Raw genomic sequence first — 20,462 nt, forward strand, 5'->3', positions numbered from 1 at the left:
CTCCTAACGCTGTGTTCCTCGGCTCTGCTTTCAAATTGGATTATTCTCTGGTGGCAGATGTCTACCTGTGGACGCCACTCCCAACTTGATGTCCACGTGTGATCTTTGGTGATCCCTGAGCAAACTGCATCTGTTTGCATTAAACTCTGGTCACAGCTCCCACAGTGCTAGGCGAAACAAAGGGCATCTCCTTTCCTTCCAAACAAAACACATGGATGTCTCCCATTACCTGAGCCTGAAGACTGACTTGAACAAGGAGCTGAGGAGCCGTTTGCTGTTAGACTCTGAGACTTCTGCTACTGCTGACGATGCAGTTGATAGGAGTCACAGCTTGAGTTTGCCTTCGTGGTGACTACAAAAGTCACCTTTGCACATAAATTGGCCATATATAAAAACGTCATCCAAGAGACGAGAACTAAAGCCATAACGTGCCTCCTCGGCAGCCACTCAGCAGCACATTTTGAGTTTATTCACTTTCGATGCTGCAGTCACTCTGCAGGTTGGTGTTCTCAGGCAATCAGAACCACCCTCCGTTTATGAGACTCTTCACCGTGTCTGCTTTGACAGGAAAAGTGGGAATTGATGCAGAGTTCTCAAAAGCAACAAAGCAGAAATCCCGATGGGGCGAAAACAGTGCTTTCATCCGTGTCATCTAAACTGATGCCTTCTTTGATTAAAGGCACAGTGCAGTGTCCCTTCGTGAAAGAGCAAGAGCGTGGATGGTCTGACGTGGGAACAGCGTTGTCCCCCGTAATCTACCTTGCCGCGTCTCCTCCGCAGCTCCCGACCACCGCGCGGTTTCATCCTCGTCGTCTGCAGCAGTTGTCCTGGTGGACAGGGAACCCAGGTGCCCCACTCCTGCCAAGCAAATTTCACAGCATAACGCAGGAGCGTTCAGTCATCCTAAAACAACTTTAAAAACAGACGGGTTACAAATGACCTGCGAAGTCTATTAAATTAAAAGACTTCTCTGTTAAAAAGTTTTAGTCAATGTAGCAAAACCATGAGAAATTAAATAGAAAGATAATTGGATATGTAAATTCATAAGGAACAAAAGACAAGAAGTTAATTATACTACAGATTGGTGACACACCATAGCTCATTGTTATGTGGCACAAGAAAATTAAAAATTTTCAAAATTAGAATGCCCTTGTTTCAGTGTTTTGCTGCATTCTTGCTTTGTATTTGTTTTTCTTTAAAACAGGTATGCCTATGAGATCAAAAAGAGGAATTCAGTAAGAGATGGATCTCGTAAGCCAAGCGTTTGAGGCCTGGGATGTGGTAACGCTTTCAGAACTGGGTACCAGCATCCTGTGCCAGGCTCATGGATGAGATGCGAGGTTCCTCACAGTGGACGATGGAGCCGTCTGTCGTGGGACATGTGCAGCCGACCTGGCACTTGGGTTTGGGGCAAATACAGAGATAATTAAAAGTAATGAGAATGAAACTTACTAAGTCTCCTTGCCCAAAAACCCAGTAAGCAAAAGAATTGATTCAAGACAAGCAAGAATATGCTAAGAATAGGGAATCATGAAATTCTCACCATGTTTTAAGTAACCAAACAGCAGTATCCCCCAATGGTGAGAGGTTCAGAGAGGTTAGGAAATGATTTGGTAGGTTCTGATAATAGTCAATTACCAATGCATTCACTTATGATTCCTTTTTCCTTAAAAGAAAAAAAGATATTAAAAATGCAAGTGCCTTGGGGCTGGCCCCGTGGCCGAGTGGTTAAGTTCGCGCGCTCCGCTGCAGGCGGCCCAGTGTTTCGTTGGTTCCGGTCCTGGGCGTGGACATGGCACTGCTCATCGAGCCACGCTGGGGCAGCGTCCCACATGCCACAACTAGAAGGACCCACAACGAAGAATATACAACTATGTACCGGGGGGCTTTGGGGAGAAAAAGGAAAAAATAAAATCTTTAAAAAAAAAAAATGCAAGTGCCTTATACCGTGAAAAACAATAAAATACTTGATGATCATAAGTGCTACTGTTTTGAGTGTCTATTATGTGTTAAGTGCTTTGGCTCAGAGAATTGGGGCTACATGGCCAGGGTCACACAGCTCATCAGCGGGGAAGGAAGGATTGAGATGCAAAGGGTCCTGCTGTCCAGCCCATGCTCCTTAACACTGTCTTCTCTTTCCTGGAAAATGTTCGTCTCAGGTGAGGCTCAGGCCATGGCAACATCAGCGTCTTTGACCATCTTTCCTGGGCAAGAACCCAGTGTTAGCTCGAGGCCCTGGGACTTCATGCCGGGGTTTGCAAAGCCTCAACGAGGCCCAGAGGCCTCTGATTGCAGCAGGTTCCGGGTGGCACAGCCTATCCAGGGAGCAGCTTGTTCAGACAAAGACACTGCAGGAGATTGGAAAACCGACCTGAGCCATAATGGGCCACAGGACACAGCTCTGCCCACGACAGTCAATGTTCCGTCAGCTGGTGCTTCACTCCTCGTTTTCAGTTCCCACCCCGGGGTGGGGGGAAGGAAACCCACAGCTCTCTCAAGGCAAGGAGTGCCACCTAATGCTTCGCCCTCACTTAGTCATTTTAATTGGGAAAAATAAGAAGCGGCTAAAGGAGGAAGGTTATTTAAAGTGACTTAAAATTGGATTGTCAAGACTCCAAAGAGTGAGTTTGTGGACAGGGGGCCGGGAGATGACCATCTGACCATTCACTGTTTACAAGAAATCAGTTTAACTCTAGTCTTCAGTCACATTTCTCCTGAGGTTGGAGAACATGGGGAAAAAAATCTAGTTAACTTGATGGAACCAGCAAACAGACACACCTTTCACAATGTCTTGTGATTTTCAGCATTATGAGATCGTCAGTCCCCAATAGAGAGTGACAAGGCAAGCGCTAGTTAAAGCGCTATTTAAGCCTGAATAATAACACTAGGACCAATTTACCTTATGTTCCCGCGAAAGATACAGATTATGTGTAACTGTTGGAACTATATACGCATAATACAGTTTCATATTATAGTCTATTCTCATGCAAAATCTTTTGAGAAAAGGTAGCAAAAACATCATTTGCATTTACTTGAACTCTTAATACCTTATTCCCCAAGTGGTGTTGCCTAAAACAGGTTTGTGCAGCCAGGAAATTAAGTAGCAATATTGTACTGAGCTGGGGGGAAGAAAAGAAGATTTAGGAATAAATTGTCAAGGCAAGCTCTATTAAAAGCTTTCTGTAATAGACATCAGGGATTTCTTGTTCACATAACCTTAGCAGTTTGGGTTGCACATGCAAGAGATAGTACTTGACAGGTAATACTGATTTTCTTATAACTTCATAAAATGCTCTCTTAGGCCATTGGAGAGCTCTTAGGAGTGTGTGTGTGTGTGTGTATATATATATATAAAATAGAGGATTCTTGGAATAATGACTTTAGCATCTTTCTAGAAAAGATTTTACTGACTAAATGCTCTTTTTCCTGTAATGGACTTTTGTTTCCGTTATTTTTTTTAGCAGTAGTGACTACTCAGACACACAAGGATATACAGATCGGATGTTCCCTTTAGGTTTTCTCCACGTGAATAAAGTTGCTTGAATGTGAACAAGTATAAGATACTTTCCATGAATGTATTCTGATACTTGTCTTTCAAGCAGTAATTTTTCTCATTAGAGTGACTGCACCTCACCTAGAAGAAAGTCCTCACTCCTTGCTGTAACTCTCCACGCCCTGCTCCCCGTTCCTCCCTCTCCGCCTTGGCTGTAGCACCGTGCCCTTGCGGGCCACTCCACTGCCCTTTGCTCTTGCTGTTTCCTCTAATGGGAACTGGCTTCTTGTCATCATTTTGATCTCAGCTCAAAAGTCACCCTTCAGAGTGGCTTTCCCTCCCCACCCCGTCTGTGGTCATGCTGTGCATCCCCAGGCATCGCCTCCTCACTGTCTTGGTTATTTTCCTCATAGCACATCACCAAGAACTGTGCTTGTTTCATGCTCTTCACGTGTGTCCCTCACCAGATTGCGAGCTCCAGAACAGCGGCGACCTCATCCGTCTCATTGGCCACTCTGCTCAATGCCCAGCACCGTGCCTGGAGCACAGGGGAGCTGCTCAGTGAATACTTGGCAATGAATGTGGAATAAATACAGGAAGTAAAGATAGGCAGCAATACTAATTATCAATATTAATACTCAAGGTGGAGGAGGAAGGAAGGAAATGAGGCCATGTTCCTAAGCCTTGTGGTAGTTTATGGGGGATTGTCCTTAAAGTTAAGTATTGTCGGGGCCAGCCCCATGGTTAAGTTTGTGCACTCTGCTTCGGCGGCCCAGGGTTTCATCAGTTTGGATCCTGGGCACGGACATGGCACTGCTCATCAGGCCACGCTGAGGCAGAGGCACTCACAACTAGAATGTATGACTGTACTGGGGGGCTTTGGGGAGAAGAAGAAGAAGAAAAAAAAAGAAGATTGGCAACAGATGTTAGCTCACGGCCAATCTTTAAAAAAAAAAGGAAAGTGTTGTCAACAGATCAATAAGTAACTAAAAGTTATCTTTGGTTCTCCACTCACACTGAAGAAATTGGGGATAATAACAGAAGTGTCCTGGACTCTTAGTAATTCTAAGCCCAACTCACTGGACAAATGCTGTCCCAGTAACCAAAGCAGGTGAGCCTGGCTAAGAGACTGATCCTAGACTAAAGGTTATAGGGGAATGTGTAAAGAGATGGCTGGAAATACAAGGATGGAACTCAGAATAAGTGAAAATGCATCTTGGAAGTGCTGCCCGGAAAGGTTATGTGAATTAGTGAGATTCCTGAGAAAATTTAGCAGCCCTAAAAGAGACCTAAGGACATAATATTAAAATAGACCTTTAGGGAACATCTTTGTTTCAACACAAGAGAAAAGTGGAAGCCGCAAAAGCAGTAAAGGGGAATCTTCTTGAAGAGTTCAGGCTGGTGCACGCTGAACAAACAGGAAAAGGCATCAGCTCCACATGGAGTTCAGTGGTTTAGGCCCCCACAGACCAGTCCTCCTGCCGAGTTCGAGTCCTGGGCGCAGACATGGCACTGCTCATCAGACCGCGCTGGGGCGGCGTCCCACATGCCACAACTGGAGGGACCCACAGCTAAGAATATACAACTATGTACCTGGGGGGCTTTGGGGAGAAAAAGGAAAAAAGTAAAATCTTTAAAAAAAAAAGAAATGGGTTTGGAAGCACAGCCTTGGCCATGAGACAAGAACGAAGATGGTGGAAAGGGCGGTGGTGCTGACAGAGTGGATGGACTATGGGTTGATTGATTGTTGATTGACAGGCATATTCCATTCCCTGCAACTGAGTTTCTCGGAGGTACTCCGTGCTTCCTTGTGGAGCAGGTAAGACTTTCTGGAATTGTGCACACTTCACCCTCGTCTTGTCAGGCAAAGCTACCATCTGCATAGAACTGGGAACCATCTGGCTTTCGCAGAAGCTCTGCCTCCAGGTGGACCATATGGATGTTTTAGACATGGAAGGAGAGCAAATTCAGGGTGTGGCTTACTACCGTGCCATACAGAAGTCTCTCCTTGGGCTTTGAAGCCGTCCTTTGAAGCTGTCATGGAGAAATTAAACAATTGCATCTCTTACAGTATCTTTGAAAGACTCGCTGGATTTGCTTTTTTTTTTTTTTGAAACAACCAAACGAGAACATCGCAGCCCTAAACCACATGTTTTAGCTGTCACTGCTTTCCTGAAAAGCCATTTAAATGAAGTTTTCTGTATTTATCATGTCGGCCTGCACTCCCGGTCTCCAGTGTTTGTCAGACACGATCATGACCAGAGGGCAGGAATAGCATCCTGTTGGCCTCTGTGTTCTCATCACCTGGCCCCGGGCCTGGCACTCCTTATAGATGTCTGTTAACTCCCTGCTGATACACCCACATCAGCAACCCTTCCGTATCACGGCCTTTCCCTCCCATTATACATCCATCCCAAAGATGTTTGCCAAGTAGGTACCACGCCCTGTGCCAAGCTCCTGCAAACAGAAAGCAGCCTTCAAACTCAATGAGGTAATTTAACTATTGATGTTTCCTATGTCCCAGGCAGCCTTCTCTACTCCCTGCTGTCATTCGGAAGTATCGACACCAATAGCATTAATTACCACTTTTGTGATGACAGTTCCCGTATCAACTATTTTTAAGAAGCAACGAACTTCTAAGCCTACAAGTCCTATACTCCAAATGCCAACTGGACAGCATGACAGTGTCCCAACGACGACTCAGGCACACCATTTCCAAAATCTAATTCATCTCCTTCTAAAAACCCTTTCTCTTCTACTGTTCCCGGGCTTGACAAGCAGCGTATCACCCGCTCATTTCCTTGAATCAGAAACCCAGCTTCTCCCTCTCTCTGTGCCCCATGCACCGTGTCCAATTTCTCACACCTTGTAAGACCTCACGCCCCCTGGACCCTTGGCACGCTGGTTGACAGAGGAGCTCCTAAGGCAGACTCAGGACCTCGTCCCTTCTGCACCGCTAATGGCTGCCTGACTTTGGGTGTTTTTAACCTCTGCACACCTTCACATCCTCATCTGTAATCATGGTACCTGGGTGACCATCAAGGGAAACAGTGCACGTCAGGCTGTTAAGCCCACTGCCAGGCACCCAGTGAGCACTCAGCAAATGTCATCGCCACAGCCAGGGCTGTCATCCAGGTCACTTAACCCTCGCCGCAGCCTCTTAACCCATCTCTCTCCCTCTAGCATGTCCACCCCTTCCAGGCCAGTGAGAGAGGGAGGCAGGGAGGAAAAGTTGTCAATGGGACCGAGTCAGCCCATCTGGATTTGAGCCCTGGATCTGTCACGCAATAACTGTAGCCTTGGTCAGGTCATGTCCTGTTGGGGGACTCAGTTTCCTTATCTATAAAATGGGAACAATATTGTACCTTCCCCATAAGGTCTAAATGAGCTTATTCCTTAGTGCGTTAGCATACTGTTAGGTGCAGAATATGCACACGATAGATAATAATAACGATGCTGATCATCATTGAGCATCACCTGTTTGATTCCCTCCCCCACCCCAGCACAGAGCCCAGCAGTGCATCCTGAGGGGCCCACTGCCCCTCGACTCATGTGTTGAGCCTCCAAATTGGCTCCTTAAAAATGGATTCACATTCTTGAATTCCTAGGATAACGTCATTGGTGATAATTACAAAAGGCTGTGAGAATGGGCGTGGCAATGGGGGAAGGGAGGAGAGAAGGCAGAGGCAATGAATAGTACAGCAACAGTTGGTATTTTTATCGTTCAGCCTCAAAAAGAAAAAAGAAACTGCCCGCTGGTCAGTAAGGGAGGGGGCAGCTGAGACATGGGGGAAGTCAGCTAAACGGCCAGCCCCTCTTCTGATCACTTCATGTGGATGAGCTCACTGAATGCCAACCAAAAACCTAGCAAAAAAAAAAAAAGTACTTGTACTACCTTCATCTTACAGATGAGGAAACTGAGGCACAGAGACATTAAGGAACTTGCCCAAGATCACCCAGCTCATAAGTGGCAGAGCTTGGATTCAAACCCAGCCATGTGGTTCTGGAACCCGTAAGTCTTGCACTGTGCCAAAGCTCAAAGTAGCCTGCCAGGTCTGGCATGCGGGCAAGCCTCCAGCCTCCCACGGCGGAAGGGGTGGAAACAACACACATACCCCCCTTAGCTGCACAGGGTCAACCGTGTTATCAAACAGGACCCCTGCCTGACCTCCATCCCCCATGGAGGTCCCTCTGTTCATCTTGGAGCCATAGACCAGAAGGCATCTTCTTTCCATCCTAAAATTTTGTCTCCTCTGACAAATGGAACCAAGTGTATCTATTTAATTATTTAACTATTTTATTTTTTTTCTCTCCAATAAATTCTAGCAATAAACTCGCACGTTCCCCAGAAGATGTCCAGCAGGGGGGTCTCTGGGCCAACCCTACTCACCTACGGAGACTCTGCAGCTCCTGGCCCAGAGGAGAAGAAAGTTTCATCAACTTTATTTACTTCTCCCAACATAATTGGCCAGTGGAGTGTAAATGCTGATGTCATGTCTAATTAGCGGTGGCCTCTGGCCTCCCGGTCGAGGTTCCCTGTCTGCCTTGTTTGTGTGGATGGAGCAGTTTCATAGGGAGCGTCTTTATGAGCCAGCTCTCCCTGGGAGATGCTCTAATTATCATTGAAGAAAACAAGCTTTTTGATGTTCTGTAGACAGTTCAGCAACATCCCCCCAACAAGGCTGATCATTGTGACGCCCTTTCGGTGCATGACGGGCTTTTCTGAAGGTGGTAACACTGGATCCTGAGAAACTGGGAATTAGCAAGTCATCTCTGCTTCTCCCTGTGCTGGAGACCTTGCCCATCTTGGCTCCAGTTCGGTTCTTCAAGAGCTCTAAAGTAATTGTTTGCATTGGGATGGATTTTACGAAGCATCAGAAATTCAGATTAAACTACCAATGCAATCATCGTGCCCCTGGGTACCCTTTATTGTCGTGAAATCATACCCAGCAGAAAGGAAAACATTTCAACACCTGATGAATTAGAGCGGATACAAATATTAATTGATCATGATAAATTTCACAATACGCTTTTGTTTGAAAAGGAAAAGAGCAGGGCAATCATTTGACTCCCCAGTGGCAGGATTCCTTTGAGCTTTGGAGAGGTAAAGATTTTTAACAAAGTTAATTACGGTCTGAGAACGTGGTCTGGCAACCGTGCTGTCTTCTGGTTTCATGTCATTCAGCTCCAGGAAATCTGTAAGAGGGAAGCCATACGCCATCAGAGGAGCCAGGAGGCGCATTCCAAGTTTCTCAGTCTCTGTAATCACGTCGCCTTCTCGATCCTTGTCTTTGCCAGCAGCCCATCCCTGCTACATTCTCTCCACCTCTTCTCTGTCAAAATGTCCCATCGCAGCCCCTGAAGCTCTTGTTTCTGTTGAACAAGCCCCCTATGTTTTCAGTCTCTTCTGTGAGCTCTGACTAGCCCCACTGCCTCTGACCTCACTAACCAAGCAGGACCTGGCTTTGCCTACAGCATCTCTGAGTGTAACCTGTCCCCTCCCCAACACGCCACTTACACAGATCCCGTAAGTGAGACAGTGGGCTCCCAGACAGTGTGCCTTCCAAACCATGCTTCTCCACTGCGTCCGCTCTTTTATGTGTCTGCAAAGGGTCCCTGGACCCAATTCCAATGTGTACGTGCATGCACGCACACTTCCCCACACCAACAGGCAGTTCTTGGACACCACCAGGTGTTGGAGAATTCGGCTTAATTCTGACACTGTCCACCCGGAGACAGAATCAGATTCCGCAAGGAAGGGGCTCAGCCCCACAAGACCGCCACTTCAGATGCCAGTTGCAAGACCAGATTGTTACCTGTCCTTCTGACGTAATGGCTGTAAATCAGGGGTTCCCAGGACCCTACGTCAGGTTCCATTAATTTGCTAGAATGGCTACAGAACTCAAGAAAACTCATTTACTCACCAGATTACTGATTTATTACCAAAGATATGAAAGGGTACAAATCAACAGTCAGATGAAGAGCTCCACAGGGCGAGGTCCTGAATGAAGTTGCTCCTGTCCTCATGGAGCTTGGCGCCCAGCACCCTGGCACGTGGACACGTTCCGCTTCCCCAGTATGGAAGCTCTCTGAAAAGAGAGCTGTCCTTTTGGATTTATATGGAGGCTTCATTACATAGTCATGACTGACTAAGTCATTGGCCATTGGCGACTGATTCAACCTCAACCTCCCCCTTCTCTCCCCAGAAACCATTTCACCTTTATGGCCCCGAAGCGTTTTCAGGAACTGAGGACAAGAGACCAAATGTTATAACAAAAGATGCTCCCATTGCTCCTATCACTCAGGAAATGCCAAGAATTTGGGGAGCTGTGGGCCAGGCACTGTGGATGAAGGCCACATATATCTGAGAAATACATTTAGGTCCCCTGAATAACCAAATACACAGATTTCTTATAAATCACAATATTGTAGTATCCATTCCGCAAGCTCTTGGATACCCGCTCTGTGCTGGGGACACACCTCATGGCTCATTCTCATTCGAATCATCTACTGATCTTCTGGCAACTCATCTGTCTTTCATGGAAGGCTTTGGGACCTTATTAACGGTCTTCCTGTCCACCACAAATCTAACCTTCATCCGGGGTGACTTAACGGCCGTCTGAACCACCCACATGCCACTGACATCTGTTGCTTATACCTACGCAGCATCCATTGCCCCTTCTGGTTTTACTTTGGGGGGACTCCTCTGCCCCACTTTAGTCTATGTTGTTTAGATGGGGCTGGTCCCGTTCCTGGGCTTTGCCATGGTGGAAGCAGGAGTGCATGTGACATATCAGAGTGCCACGGTTCTGGTGCCAGGGTGCCAAAGAGGGCCACGTGACCCAGGTCAGACCAAGAAGACACAATCCCAGGACTCTTGCTGGAAGTATTGGGAGGAGAGGCTCTCTGTCTGCTGGGGGCCTCACCTAGAGGAGAACATACCTGGGAATAAAACATCATAAAGGAAACTAGAGCAGAGAAATGTGGGGAAGAGAGATAAAGAAATAAAAATAAGGAACCAACATGAGCCCCTGGGTCCAGCCCAACCTGAAGCCAGTGAATGCCTGGCTGCTCAATTAAATGAGCCAACAACTTTCCTTCTTGGCTTAAGACAGTTTTCTGTTTGCAAGCCAAAGGAGGGCTTACTAATGCCCCATCCCACATATTGATCTCAACTCTCATTATCTTCTCCATTCTACCTCTGCAACTTACTCCCCTAAGCCAGAGCAGGAGACTGGGTGAGAGGATTATAGGCACAACAAGGGAGTAATGGACCCTGACTGATCAGGAGACAGCAGAGACTCACGAGAGTTCATTTCTGGTCCAGAAATTCAGGACCAGCCTATTTGGGAGGGATGAGCCAATGCGTCATAGATGCACATTCATGAGCCTCAATTATTCTGCAAATATTTATTGAGTGCCTACTCTTTGCCAGGCCCTCTCCAGGTCCCAGGATACAGCAGTGGATGAGTGAGATGGACTGCCTGCCCTGAATGTCTCTTAAGTCAAGTCCCCTGGCTCGTGTGTCTGATCAAAACCCTCATGTGATTATGCAGCAGTTGGCAAACAGCCTGCCGGCCCCACTTGAGTATTAAAAAGACAAAAATCCCTGAGTACTTTTATGATGTCATGAGGTGCCACTTGGGTGGCTTTTATTCTGCCAAATAGAAAAGACACTCATATTTTTCAAAACCTATTCCATTTACAGCTTATGAATTGATGCCCCAATTCACGATAGGCTATTTGATAGTGTAACAATATTCCTCCTTATTGACATCTTTCATCTGAAGGGAGCTGGATCAATTATCTGGCACTTGAGTTTCGAGAGATGTCTGGGCATGGAAAGGAAATCTCAGTGTTGTGCTATGAACTGAATGTTTGCGTCACCCCAAAATTCTTATGTTGAAGCCCTAAGCCTCAGTGTGATGGTGTTTGGAGGGGGGTCTTGGGAGGTGATTAGGTTTAGATGAGCTCATGAGAGTGGGGCCCCCATGATGGGATTAGTGTCCTCATAAGAAGAGGAAGAGACCAGATCACCGTCTCTGTCTCTGCCTCTCTCCCTGCCCTGTGAGGACAGTGAGAAGGCAGCCGTCTACAAACCAGGAAGAGAGCCCTCGCTGGAAAACCAACCCTTCTGGCAGCCTGATCTCAGACTTCCAGCCTCCAGAACTGTGAGGAAATAAATTTCAGTTGCTCTAAGCCAACCAGAACATGGTGTTTTGTTATGACACCCAAGCTGGCCAATACATGCTTGATAAAAAATCCTCCGTGAAAGTAATCCATGAGGTCTAACTGAGACAAAGGTGGGGATCAGGAACAGCACTCTGACGTGGCATCTAGGATGACAGAGGATGAGAGGGTAAGAGAGATGGAAAGGAAAAAGAGCACCCAGCTCATTCGTTCTCCATCTTGGCTGCTCATGGAGTCATCTGGGGAGATTTTAGAAATACTGATGCCTAGCCTGCATCCCCAAAGACTCTAATCTCAGGGTCAGGGGTGAAACCTGGGCATCAGGGTTTTGTTAAGTTTCCAAGGTGATTCTAATGTGCAGCCATGTTTGGGAGCCGCTGTTCTAGGCTAGGGGAGCATTTGGTGCAAATGTCCTGTGACCAGAGGGAGCATGGCATGTTTGAGGAGCTGAAAGGCTGGCATGGCTGGAGGACCGAGAGAGAGGGGAAATGTCATGAAGTAGGGATGAGAGGTGGGTAGACACTGGACCACATGGAGCCTTCAAGAACATGTTAGTTACGGATGTTGGTCTTGGAAGGTGTAGGGGGGTGAGTGAGGGTATTACGATCCAATTTACATTTGAAAAGATCACTCCAACTCAGGTTGGAGAATGGATTGGAGGGGAGCCAAGTGCCTGTGGGCCACCATTTTGGAATGGTAGGTCCATGGTCCCAACTATGACAGAGGATGAGGACTTGGACTATAGCAGTGACAACAGCAGGTGGCAGAAACATGGTGAGCCAAGTCAAGAGTTATATGTCACCAATTTCTTTGATCCAATCAAAATAGTTTATTTCACAAATGGGAAACTGAGGTCAGAGAGGTGAAGGGGCTTATTCAAGGTAATTCAATAATAGGAGAAAGCAGAAGGAGAGAGAAACCTAGCTGGCCCTGACCACCCAGGGTTGTGGTCTAAATACTAAAGAAGATCAGAGAAGAAGAGAAAAGAAAAATGATGATTAGGGTATGAAGCTAAGATAAAAGACACAGCTAAAACACACACGCTCCCAAAGGAGACGATCAAAAGGTCACTGCTAAGTGGAAAAATAGATAGTATAATTATAAAGCTGTCTAAAATGCCAGCCAGGGTCAGCCCTGTGACCCGTCCCTCCATGCCTGGCAGGGATGCTGGGGGAGGGCTGCCAGCCTCCCTGACATTCGCCTTCTCGGGAGAGGGTGCTGCCCCATGCCTGCCTCCCTTCTCCGCAGCGGAAGCTGTGGACTCCTCTCCAAGACAGCCGGAGCCTGTTGACAGCCTGTCCCACCTCTGCAGTCACATGGGAAAAGGTTATTTCCGGCATCCCACTTTTAGCCGCACATTAAACAGAAGGGGTCCTTCCCTTTTCCGTTGGTAATGACCCCCTGCCTCCAAAGAGGTGGCTTTTCAATGTCTTTCTCGAGAAAAAGAGACGGTGACTCACATCTCAGAAGCCTGAAATCATTAGTTTCGGGGCAAATGCATGTAGATATGGGTGAGTACTTTCAAGTTAATCCCTCCAGTCAATAGTCACTTGGTTTGTCAGGAAAGGAACAGATGGTAGGAGGTTTTAAAAGGAACCCAGAGACCAGAGACAAATATTTCCACCGCATCCTGGGTTGGACAGATCTTTAAGTGGGTACTAAATTCTCCTGAAGGTTTAGGGAAGGACACATAATTCTGGAAGGTTAGAAAGACTCTCTAAGAAGATCTAGTGTAGCAACGACCAATAAATGGCACGCTTATCATCACCTCCCCTCTCATACCCAAGCCAGACATTAATAATCTATCACAGCACTACTGCCTTCTGAATTCTCCTGGAGACCTGTTCCAGGCATTCCTTGTCAATCGTGGTTATCACCTTAGATCTGCATTGTCTTAAATAGTAAAATTTAAATTAAATTAAATTAAAAATACAGTTCCTCGGTCACACTAGCCACATTTCAGGTGCTCAGTAGCAACATGTGGCTAGTGACTACTGTTTTGGACAGCACAGAATAGAACATTTCAGAAGGTTCCCTTGGACAGTGCTGCCCGAGATCAATGTTTCCCAAATGTCGGGCATTCCTATATCTATGCTTTTTGTCACACTGATTCACTTTTTTAAAGGGTATTTATTTAATAAGGAAATTTTACATTACCAACCAAAACGGAAAACCAGTATTGCTGGCCATAAAGAGAAGGTGACAGCAGACATAGCCACTCTGAGAGCCAAACAATGTAACTTAATTCTGCTGAGATGCTGCTGCTTCCAGAATTTTCTGGCCCACAAGACTGGAAGTATGGCAGTGACTGGCTAATGGTTCACCAATATCAGTGTTCTCTTTCTCCTTGGTTCGCTGTTAAGCCTTCCTGCCCAGCCTCCTTGCTTCTAAGTGAGGCCCCATGGCCGTTTTGACCAATAGAATGCGGGAGGAAGGGACGCATGCCACGTCTGGGCCCAGCTCTAAAACCCTCTCAAGCAGACCTCCATGCTGCCTTTGTTCCTCTGCCTGCCAGCTGGACGCAGGGGTATAAGGAAGACTCCAAGGCCTGAGGTTTGGCAGAGCCACTAGACGGATGGAGGTTGGGTGCCAGAGTGACTGAGTGGGGCAAGGAATAAGCCGTTATTGAGTTAAGACAGTAAGACTTTTGGAGTTGTTCATTATAGCAGCTAGTCTTATCATCCTCATTACTCCACCACGTGTTGGAGGGTTAAAGACATACCAACACCCAGCTGTGGCTTTCTCCTTGGTGTGAGCAGAAAGACTGAAAAAGATCTTGAGATGAAGTAAGTTTCTCGCTAAGTGACTCAATGTTATTTAATGCCAGGTGGGTGTGCCTCGTAAAGTCACGTAACATGTCATGAGAGCTTCTTTTCTGCCCCTCTGGTGGTACAGGCCACTACTGTGGGAAACCTTGCCCGAGAAAAAACCGATTTCCACCCCTTATCCGCTCCCACCTTCTCATTTCCAGAGGGAAGGGAAGGTTTGGGCCCAGGGGAAGAGATGCCCCAAAGCGTTGGCTTCTTAATTGCCAAGTCGGGATCTTAAAGTACAACTCCTGACTCTTGTTCCAGTGGGTTCTTTCATGATCACTGCTGTGTCTCAAGGCCACCCCCCCCCCAAAAGAGAGGAGCATCAGTTGTTGAGTAAGGACCTTAGAGGTTGAGCCCTCCTAAGGAAAAGGCTAAATAATTATTTTAGTTGTCTTCCTACGCGATGTGGGCTTTTGGGGAACAGAACATTGTCTAGGGTTAGAAGAAATGTGGCTTTAGCTACTTATTCAGTTGCCTGAGTGTGTCTTGTGATGCCAATGAATTTAAAGGATTACCTTTTGTCTCTTCTGGAAGCTACTGATGCTCTTTAGGTAGCTTGTTAAAATGATACGGTAGCCAGTCTTCAAAGATTGCTCCGGTCCCATGCCTCTCAGTGTCCAGACCCTGCATAGACCCCTCCCCTTGACTTTGGGGTGGTCCTGGGACTCATTTTAACCCAGCGGAAGATGGCAGAAGTGACAGCATGCCAGCTCTGGGTCCAAGCCTTCAGAAGACCTGGCGTCTGCCACTTTTGTGCTTTTGGGATCCAGTCACCAAGGAAAGAAGGCCAAGTCATATGAAAAGACCACAGGAAGAGAGAGAGAAGTCCCAGCCTTCCTGCTGTCCCCTCTAAGGCACCAGGTGTGTGATGAAGCCATCTTGGTCACAAGTGCCATAACCGCCATCTGACAGCAACTGCATGGACCCCAAGTGAGACCAACTGAAGAACCGCCCAGCTGAGCACAGTGACCCCACAGAACTGTGAAAGAAAAATAATAAGTAAATAATGTGAATGCATTTCCTGAGGACAAAAGGGAGGCATAGAGAGGTTCAGTAAGTTCCTTTAAAAACTTAACCGAGATATGAAGGGTGCATTGGTACCAACAGGGAGACCACTCCAGACTGGGGACTAATACATGAAAAGGTCCTAAAGCAGGAAGGAGCATGTCATTCAAGGAATTGAAAGGGGCCACTGAGGGGAGAGTGTCATTTAATAGGCTGACCAGGGTGGCAGCACCCAGAGCTTGTAGAACCTTCTCGATCACATCTGTGATGGGTCTAGGCATGGGCATGTGATTCAGTTCTAGCCAATGAGAGTTAAAGGAAGTCTGGGGGGCTCTGGGGAAAGATGTTCCTCCCTGGTTAAAGGTGAGACGTTCCTCAGAGAAGCCCTTCCTGCCTGCCTGCTGTCGGGCATCAATGAGGTTGTGGTGCTCGTGCAACCTGAGCAGGAAGGTAAAAAAAAATTGCAGAGAAGCTGTCCCAGAGCCCGTGCTGACATCATCAAGGGGTGAATTAAGCAACTTTGGGACCACCTTCCTCCAGGCTGCTCATCCAAGGGCATAAGAAACGTCCTTGTTGTTTGGGCCACTCTTAACCAGGCCTTCTGTTATTTGCAGCCCAAAACTGTTGTCCCATTTTTCAGAAGAGAATTGGAGGATTGGCCAGGGGGAAGCTAGTGCCCACGCTCACCCAGGTGGGGTGCCCGACTACCCAGCCAGTGCCGCAGCGACCCCTCAGCTCGGAGGTTCCCTGACCCGGAACTTGCTCCAGGGAGAGAGAAGGCGCTACGGTGATCACAGGTGCATGTGTATCTGGTCCCTAAGACTCCAGCATCTCTCGGCCTGCAAATGGGCTGTGTTCGTGATGCCACCCATCACCCGTTGTTTCAGTTCTGTGAGCTGTTCCAGCAAATGATCGAATCCAAGGGGCGGGGCGGGGGGGGGGTCGTGGGAACCTCCGATCTGTAGCCAAGTCGGACAGCAGTTTGGGTGACCTGGGGAGCTACTGTTTGTGATTGGCGTCTGAGATGGGGGGCAGTCCCGTGGGACGCAGCCTTTAACCTGTGGGGTCTGCACCACCTCTGGTGGTGTCAGAACTGAACTGTAGGACACCCAGCTGGTGTCACAGAGAATTGCTTGGTGTGTGGAAGCCCCACACATCTGGCGGCAGAACTGAAGTGTAGTGGTGGAGAGGACAGAAGAAACACGGGAGTGTTTCCTAAGACGGCCCCCTTTTCATCCCAGCTCACTGCTCTGTTCCTCTGTGAACCTCAATTTCCTCATCTATAAAACATGAATCATAGTAGCTATCTCATAGGATTGTAATACAAATTAAAGAAGATAAATGTGGAAGCATTTTGAAAAAAACTATTAAATATTATATATTACCCTTCTTCTGTTAGACTGAGAATTACTTAAGAGCAAAGATCATTTCACCTTTAAAAAATTTTTTAATCCCCAGTTTGTAGCAAAGGATTTGGTGCATATCAGGGTGCTTGATAAATGCCGATGAAATAGCTGATATTTGATGAGCTCTTACTAGGGACTGTCTCATTTAATACTTACTACCCCTTGAGATAGACAGATATTATTATTAACTCATCTTACAGATGAGGAAAGGGAGTCTCAGAGAAGTTGGGTAAGTTTCCCAAGGCCACACAGTAAGTGGTGGAAGCAGGCCTTGAACCTGTTCTCTCTGCCCTCCGAGCTGACCCGCATAACCGTCACATTAGACTGGGCTTCAAGGCACAGGAGCCACTTCATAAACCCAGGAGGGGGAGTCAACAGCGCTGTCAAAACAATTGGGCTACACGGAAGCACCGGGAAGAAATCTGGGAGCCGATTTTAAGACCTGTGGTTTGGACTTGAGCATCCCAGCCCGCAGGGCGGGGCCTCCGCATTCCACCTGCTCTGCGCAGGAACCTCCACTGCAGTGGGGGCTGGTGACACATGCACTGGGGACCGGCTAGCCCACTCTAATCAGGAGGAGGTGTCAAGACCCATTAGGATCACCTGGAAAGACCATGCCCGGGCATGCGTGACACCACACACGCTCCACATCTCTGCCTTCCCGCTCCAGCTAATGTTTCCTTAACATTTACTTATTTATTGGTAGTTTTTAAAAAATTGAAAGGATAGTACACCCACATGGTAAACTTTTCAAACAGCACAAGAAGATATACAATAAAAACAGAGCTCTCTTTTGCCCCAGACTTCTGAGGCCAGCTCTCCACAAGCCATGATTTAACAGTCTCTTGTGCGTCCTTCCAGAAACTTTTTACGCATACACAAACCTGCAAATGATCAGTTATCTCTCATTTTTTATTTATTTTGTTTTGTTTTGTTTTGGTTTTTGTTGTTTCGTGAGAACGATTGGCCCTGAGCTAACATCTGTGCCAGTCTTCCTCTATTTTATGTGGGATGCTGCCACAGCGTGGCTTGACGTGTGGTGCTAGGTCCACGCCCAGGATCCAAACCCACAAACCCCGGGCCGCCGAAGCGGAGCCCAGGAACTTAACCATGGCGCTACCAGGCTGGCCCCCTCTAACTTTTTAAAACACATACATGCAATTTTTTTTCAGTGAATAAGGCATTTTGGACATCTCTTAAAATCACAACATGTATAACTGCTACATTCTTCTCATGGCGGCCCAGCGCTCCAAGACGTGGTTTCCATATCATACTGATGGATATTTACGTTGTGTCCAGTCACCTGTTATTACAAGCAATGCTTCAGTGCGCTCTTTGGAGCATCCCTCTTTGCTCTATGTGCAGAATATCCATGGGAAACCATTTCTTAGTAGTGGAATTGCTGGGTCACTGGCTACACGTATTTTTAATTTCAATAGATATTGCCACCCAATGCAATATCATCAAGTCATTCCTCCCCCAAAATGTGTGAGTCTCTGGGGCTCACACAGTTCACTTCACTTCCTGGTGTATTGTCTGGCCACATGCCCAGCTGTGCAAGCAGTGCGGGATAGCTAGCGAAGAGACTGAAGAAAAGATCTGGGGACAGCATACAAGACATATAGGTTTATTGGGACTTACATATATGGAGTGTCCAGTGGCGGCTGGCTGGTTGGAGTTGAGTACCCACTACTGCGGGCAGAGAGGGCGTTGCTTATGTAGTCGGGGGAATAAAGGCTATGTGCATGCCAACAGGGACTGTCCTTCGTACAACCAGCGTTCTCAGGAGCAGTAGCTCACATGGAGGGACTCTGTTCCTTCAAGACGTGATGTTCTTTGTGAGATGAGATCCGGGTTGGCCAGGCTCTGAATTGTCACAAATCCCAGATAGTTGGCATCCTGTCCAGAAGGGGGCCAAAAGGACACATGGTTGTTATAGGGCATGTAGGCTGGTGCCCCTACATATGTGGACCCACCTTGCCTCATTGAGATTCCACAAACGTCCTCTCGGCCTCTGCCACGTGTCTACCTCTAGGGAGAGCCTCTCATCAGTTAAAACACAAGTTATAAACCAGAACGATGAGGCTGCCTGGCCTTTAAAGATGTTTTCAAAAATGATTTGGACAATATAAATAACGCATACTCAGGTAAGTGATGGGAAAGACCTCCTAATGGGAAAGGGAAATGTTTATGACAATATTAAATGGCAAATGCGGAACGCAAAGAGTCATTCTTAAATTCGGGTCTGCATTCCTGGAAACTAGTTAAAAATACAGACGCCAGGACGCCAGCTCCAGAGATTCTGGCTCAGTACACTCAGGATAGGGCCAGGGCAAAAATCTACATTTTTAGCAAGCTCGCCAAGAGACGCCATGTGCCCATAACATGTTACATATTCACTATAATCTCAAATATGATCAAAGAACAAAAAAAGGCAATTCATCGAGGAGTGAACAGTGCTTGTCTCTGGGTGAGATGAATCTGAGATGAGTTTCTCCTCTGTGCTTTGCTGTGTTTCCCAAATTTTCCTCCTCAGAAAACAAAAGGATGCTCTCAAAATCTAGATGCTCCCCCTTCTCCCTTCCTTCTTTCCTTCCTTCCTAAACTCGGCCCAGATGGAAGGAGGCTAGAGGGAACCCTGGTTACAACACGTGGTCCTGGACTGGATGTTTTCCTCTAAAGAGCATCATCGGAGCAAGTATCAAAACTTGAATCAGGTCCCGGCGAGAGGCATATGGGAGTTCTTTGTTATAATTTTGCAACTTTTCTGGGAATTGGAAACTTGAAAGCTTTCTGGGAGCGTCTCACCATCACCTTGGTGAGATAACAAGGCTTTTCTGCTGCTTGAGTCCTAAAGCCTCATAATATGCCTCCGAGCCCTTTAAAAAAAAGCCTAATCTCCAAGGGAAAACAGGATTGAAACAAAAAAACAGCCCACTAATTGGGAAAAAATATTTACAAGCCACTTATCCAACAAAGGCTTAATCTCCATAATATATAAAGAACTCACACAGCTTAACAACAAAAAAACTAACAACCCAATCAAAAAATGGGCAGAGGACATGAACAGACATTTCTCCAAAGAAGATATAAGTATGGCCAATAGACACATGAAAAAATGTTCATCATTGCTAATCATAAAGGAAATGCAAATCAAAACTACACTAAGATATCACCTTACACCCGTCAGATTGGCAAAAACATCCAAAACCAAGAGCGACAAATGTTGGAGAGGTTGTGGAGAAAAAGGAACCCTCATACACTGTTGGTGGGAATGCAAACTGGTACAGCCACTATGGAAAACAGTATGGAGATATCTCAAAAAGTTAAAAATAGAAATACCTTATGACCCAGCCATCCCACTACTGGGTATCTATCCTAAGAACCTGAAATAAGAAATCCCAAGAGTCCTTTGCACCCCTATGTTCATCGCAGCATTATTTACAATAGCCAAGACGTGGAACCAACCTAAATGCCCAGAAACTGATGATTGGATAAAGAAGATATGGTATATATACACAATGGAATACTACTCAGCCATAAAAAAGGACAAAA

The 20,462-nt window shown here is 46.7% G+C and overlaps 1 protein-coding gene across 2 annotated transcripts in view; it reads right to left on the reverse strand.

The window, feature by feature from the left end:
- Window positions 1–48: 48 nt before the first annotated feature.
- Window positions 49–20,462, reverse strand: part of SNX29 (sorting nexin 29) — a 577,711-nt gene continuing 557,297 nt past the window's right edge. For both annotated transcript variants that reach the window (XM_070484912.1, XM_070484908.1), the window contains one exon: window positions 49–18,806. In XM_070484912.1, the coding sequence (XP_070341013.1) occupies window positions 18,782–18,806 (25 nt within the window). In that variant the 3' untranslated portion in view covers window positions 49–18,781. The remainder of the gene's footprint in view (window positions 18,807–20,462) is intronic.

This window comes from Equus asinus, chromosome 14 (genome assembly GCF_041296235.1).
Source record: "Equus asinus isolate D_3611 breed Donkey chromosome 14, EquAss-T2T_v2, whole genome shotgun sequence".
Classification (NCBI taxonomy): Eukaryota; Metazoa; Chordata; class Mammalia; order Perissodactyla; family Equidae; genus Equus; species Equus asinus.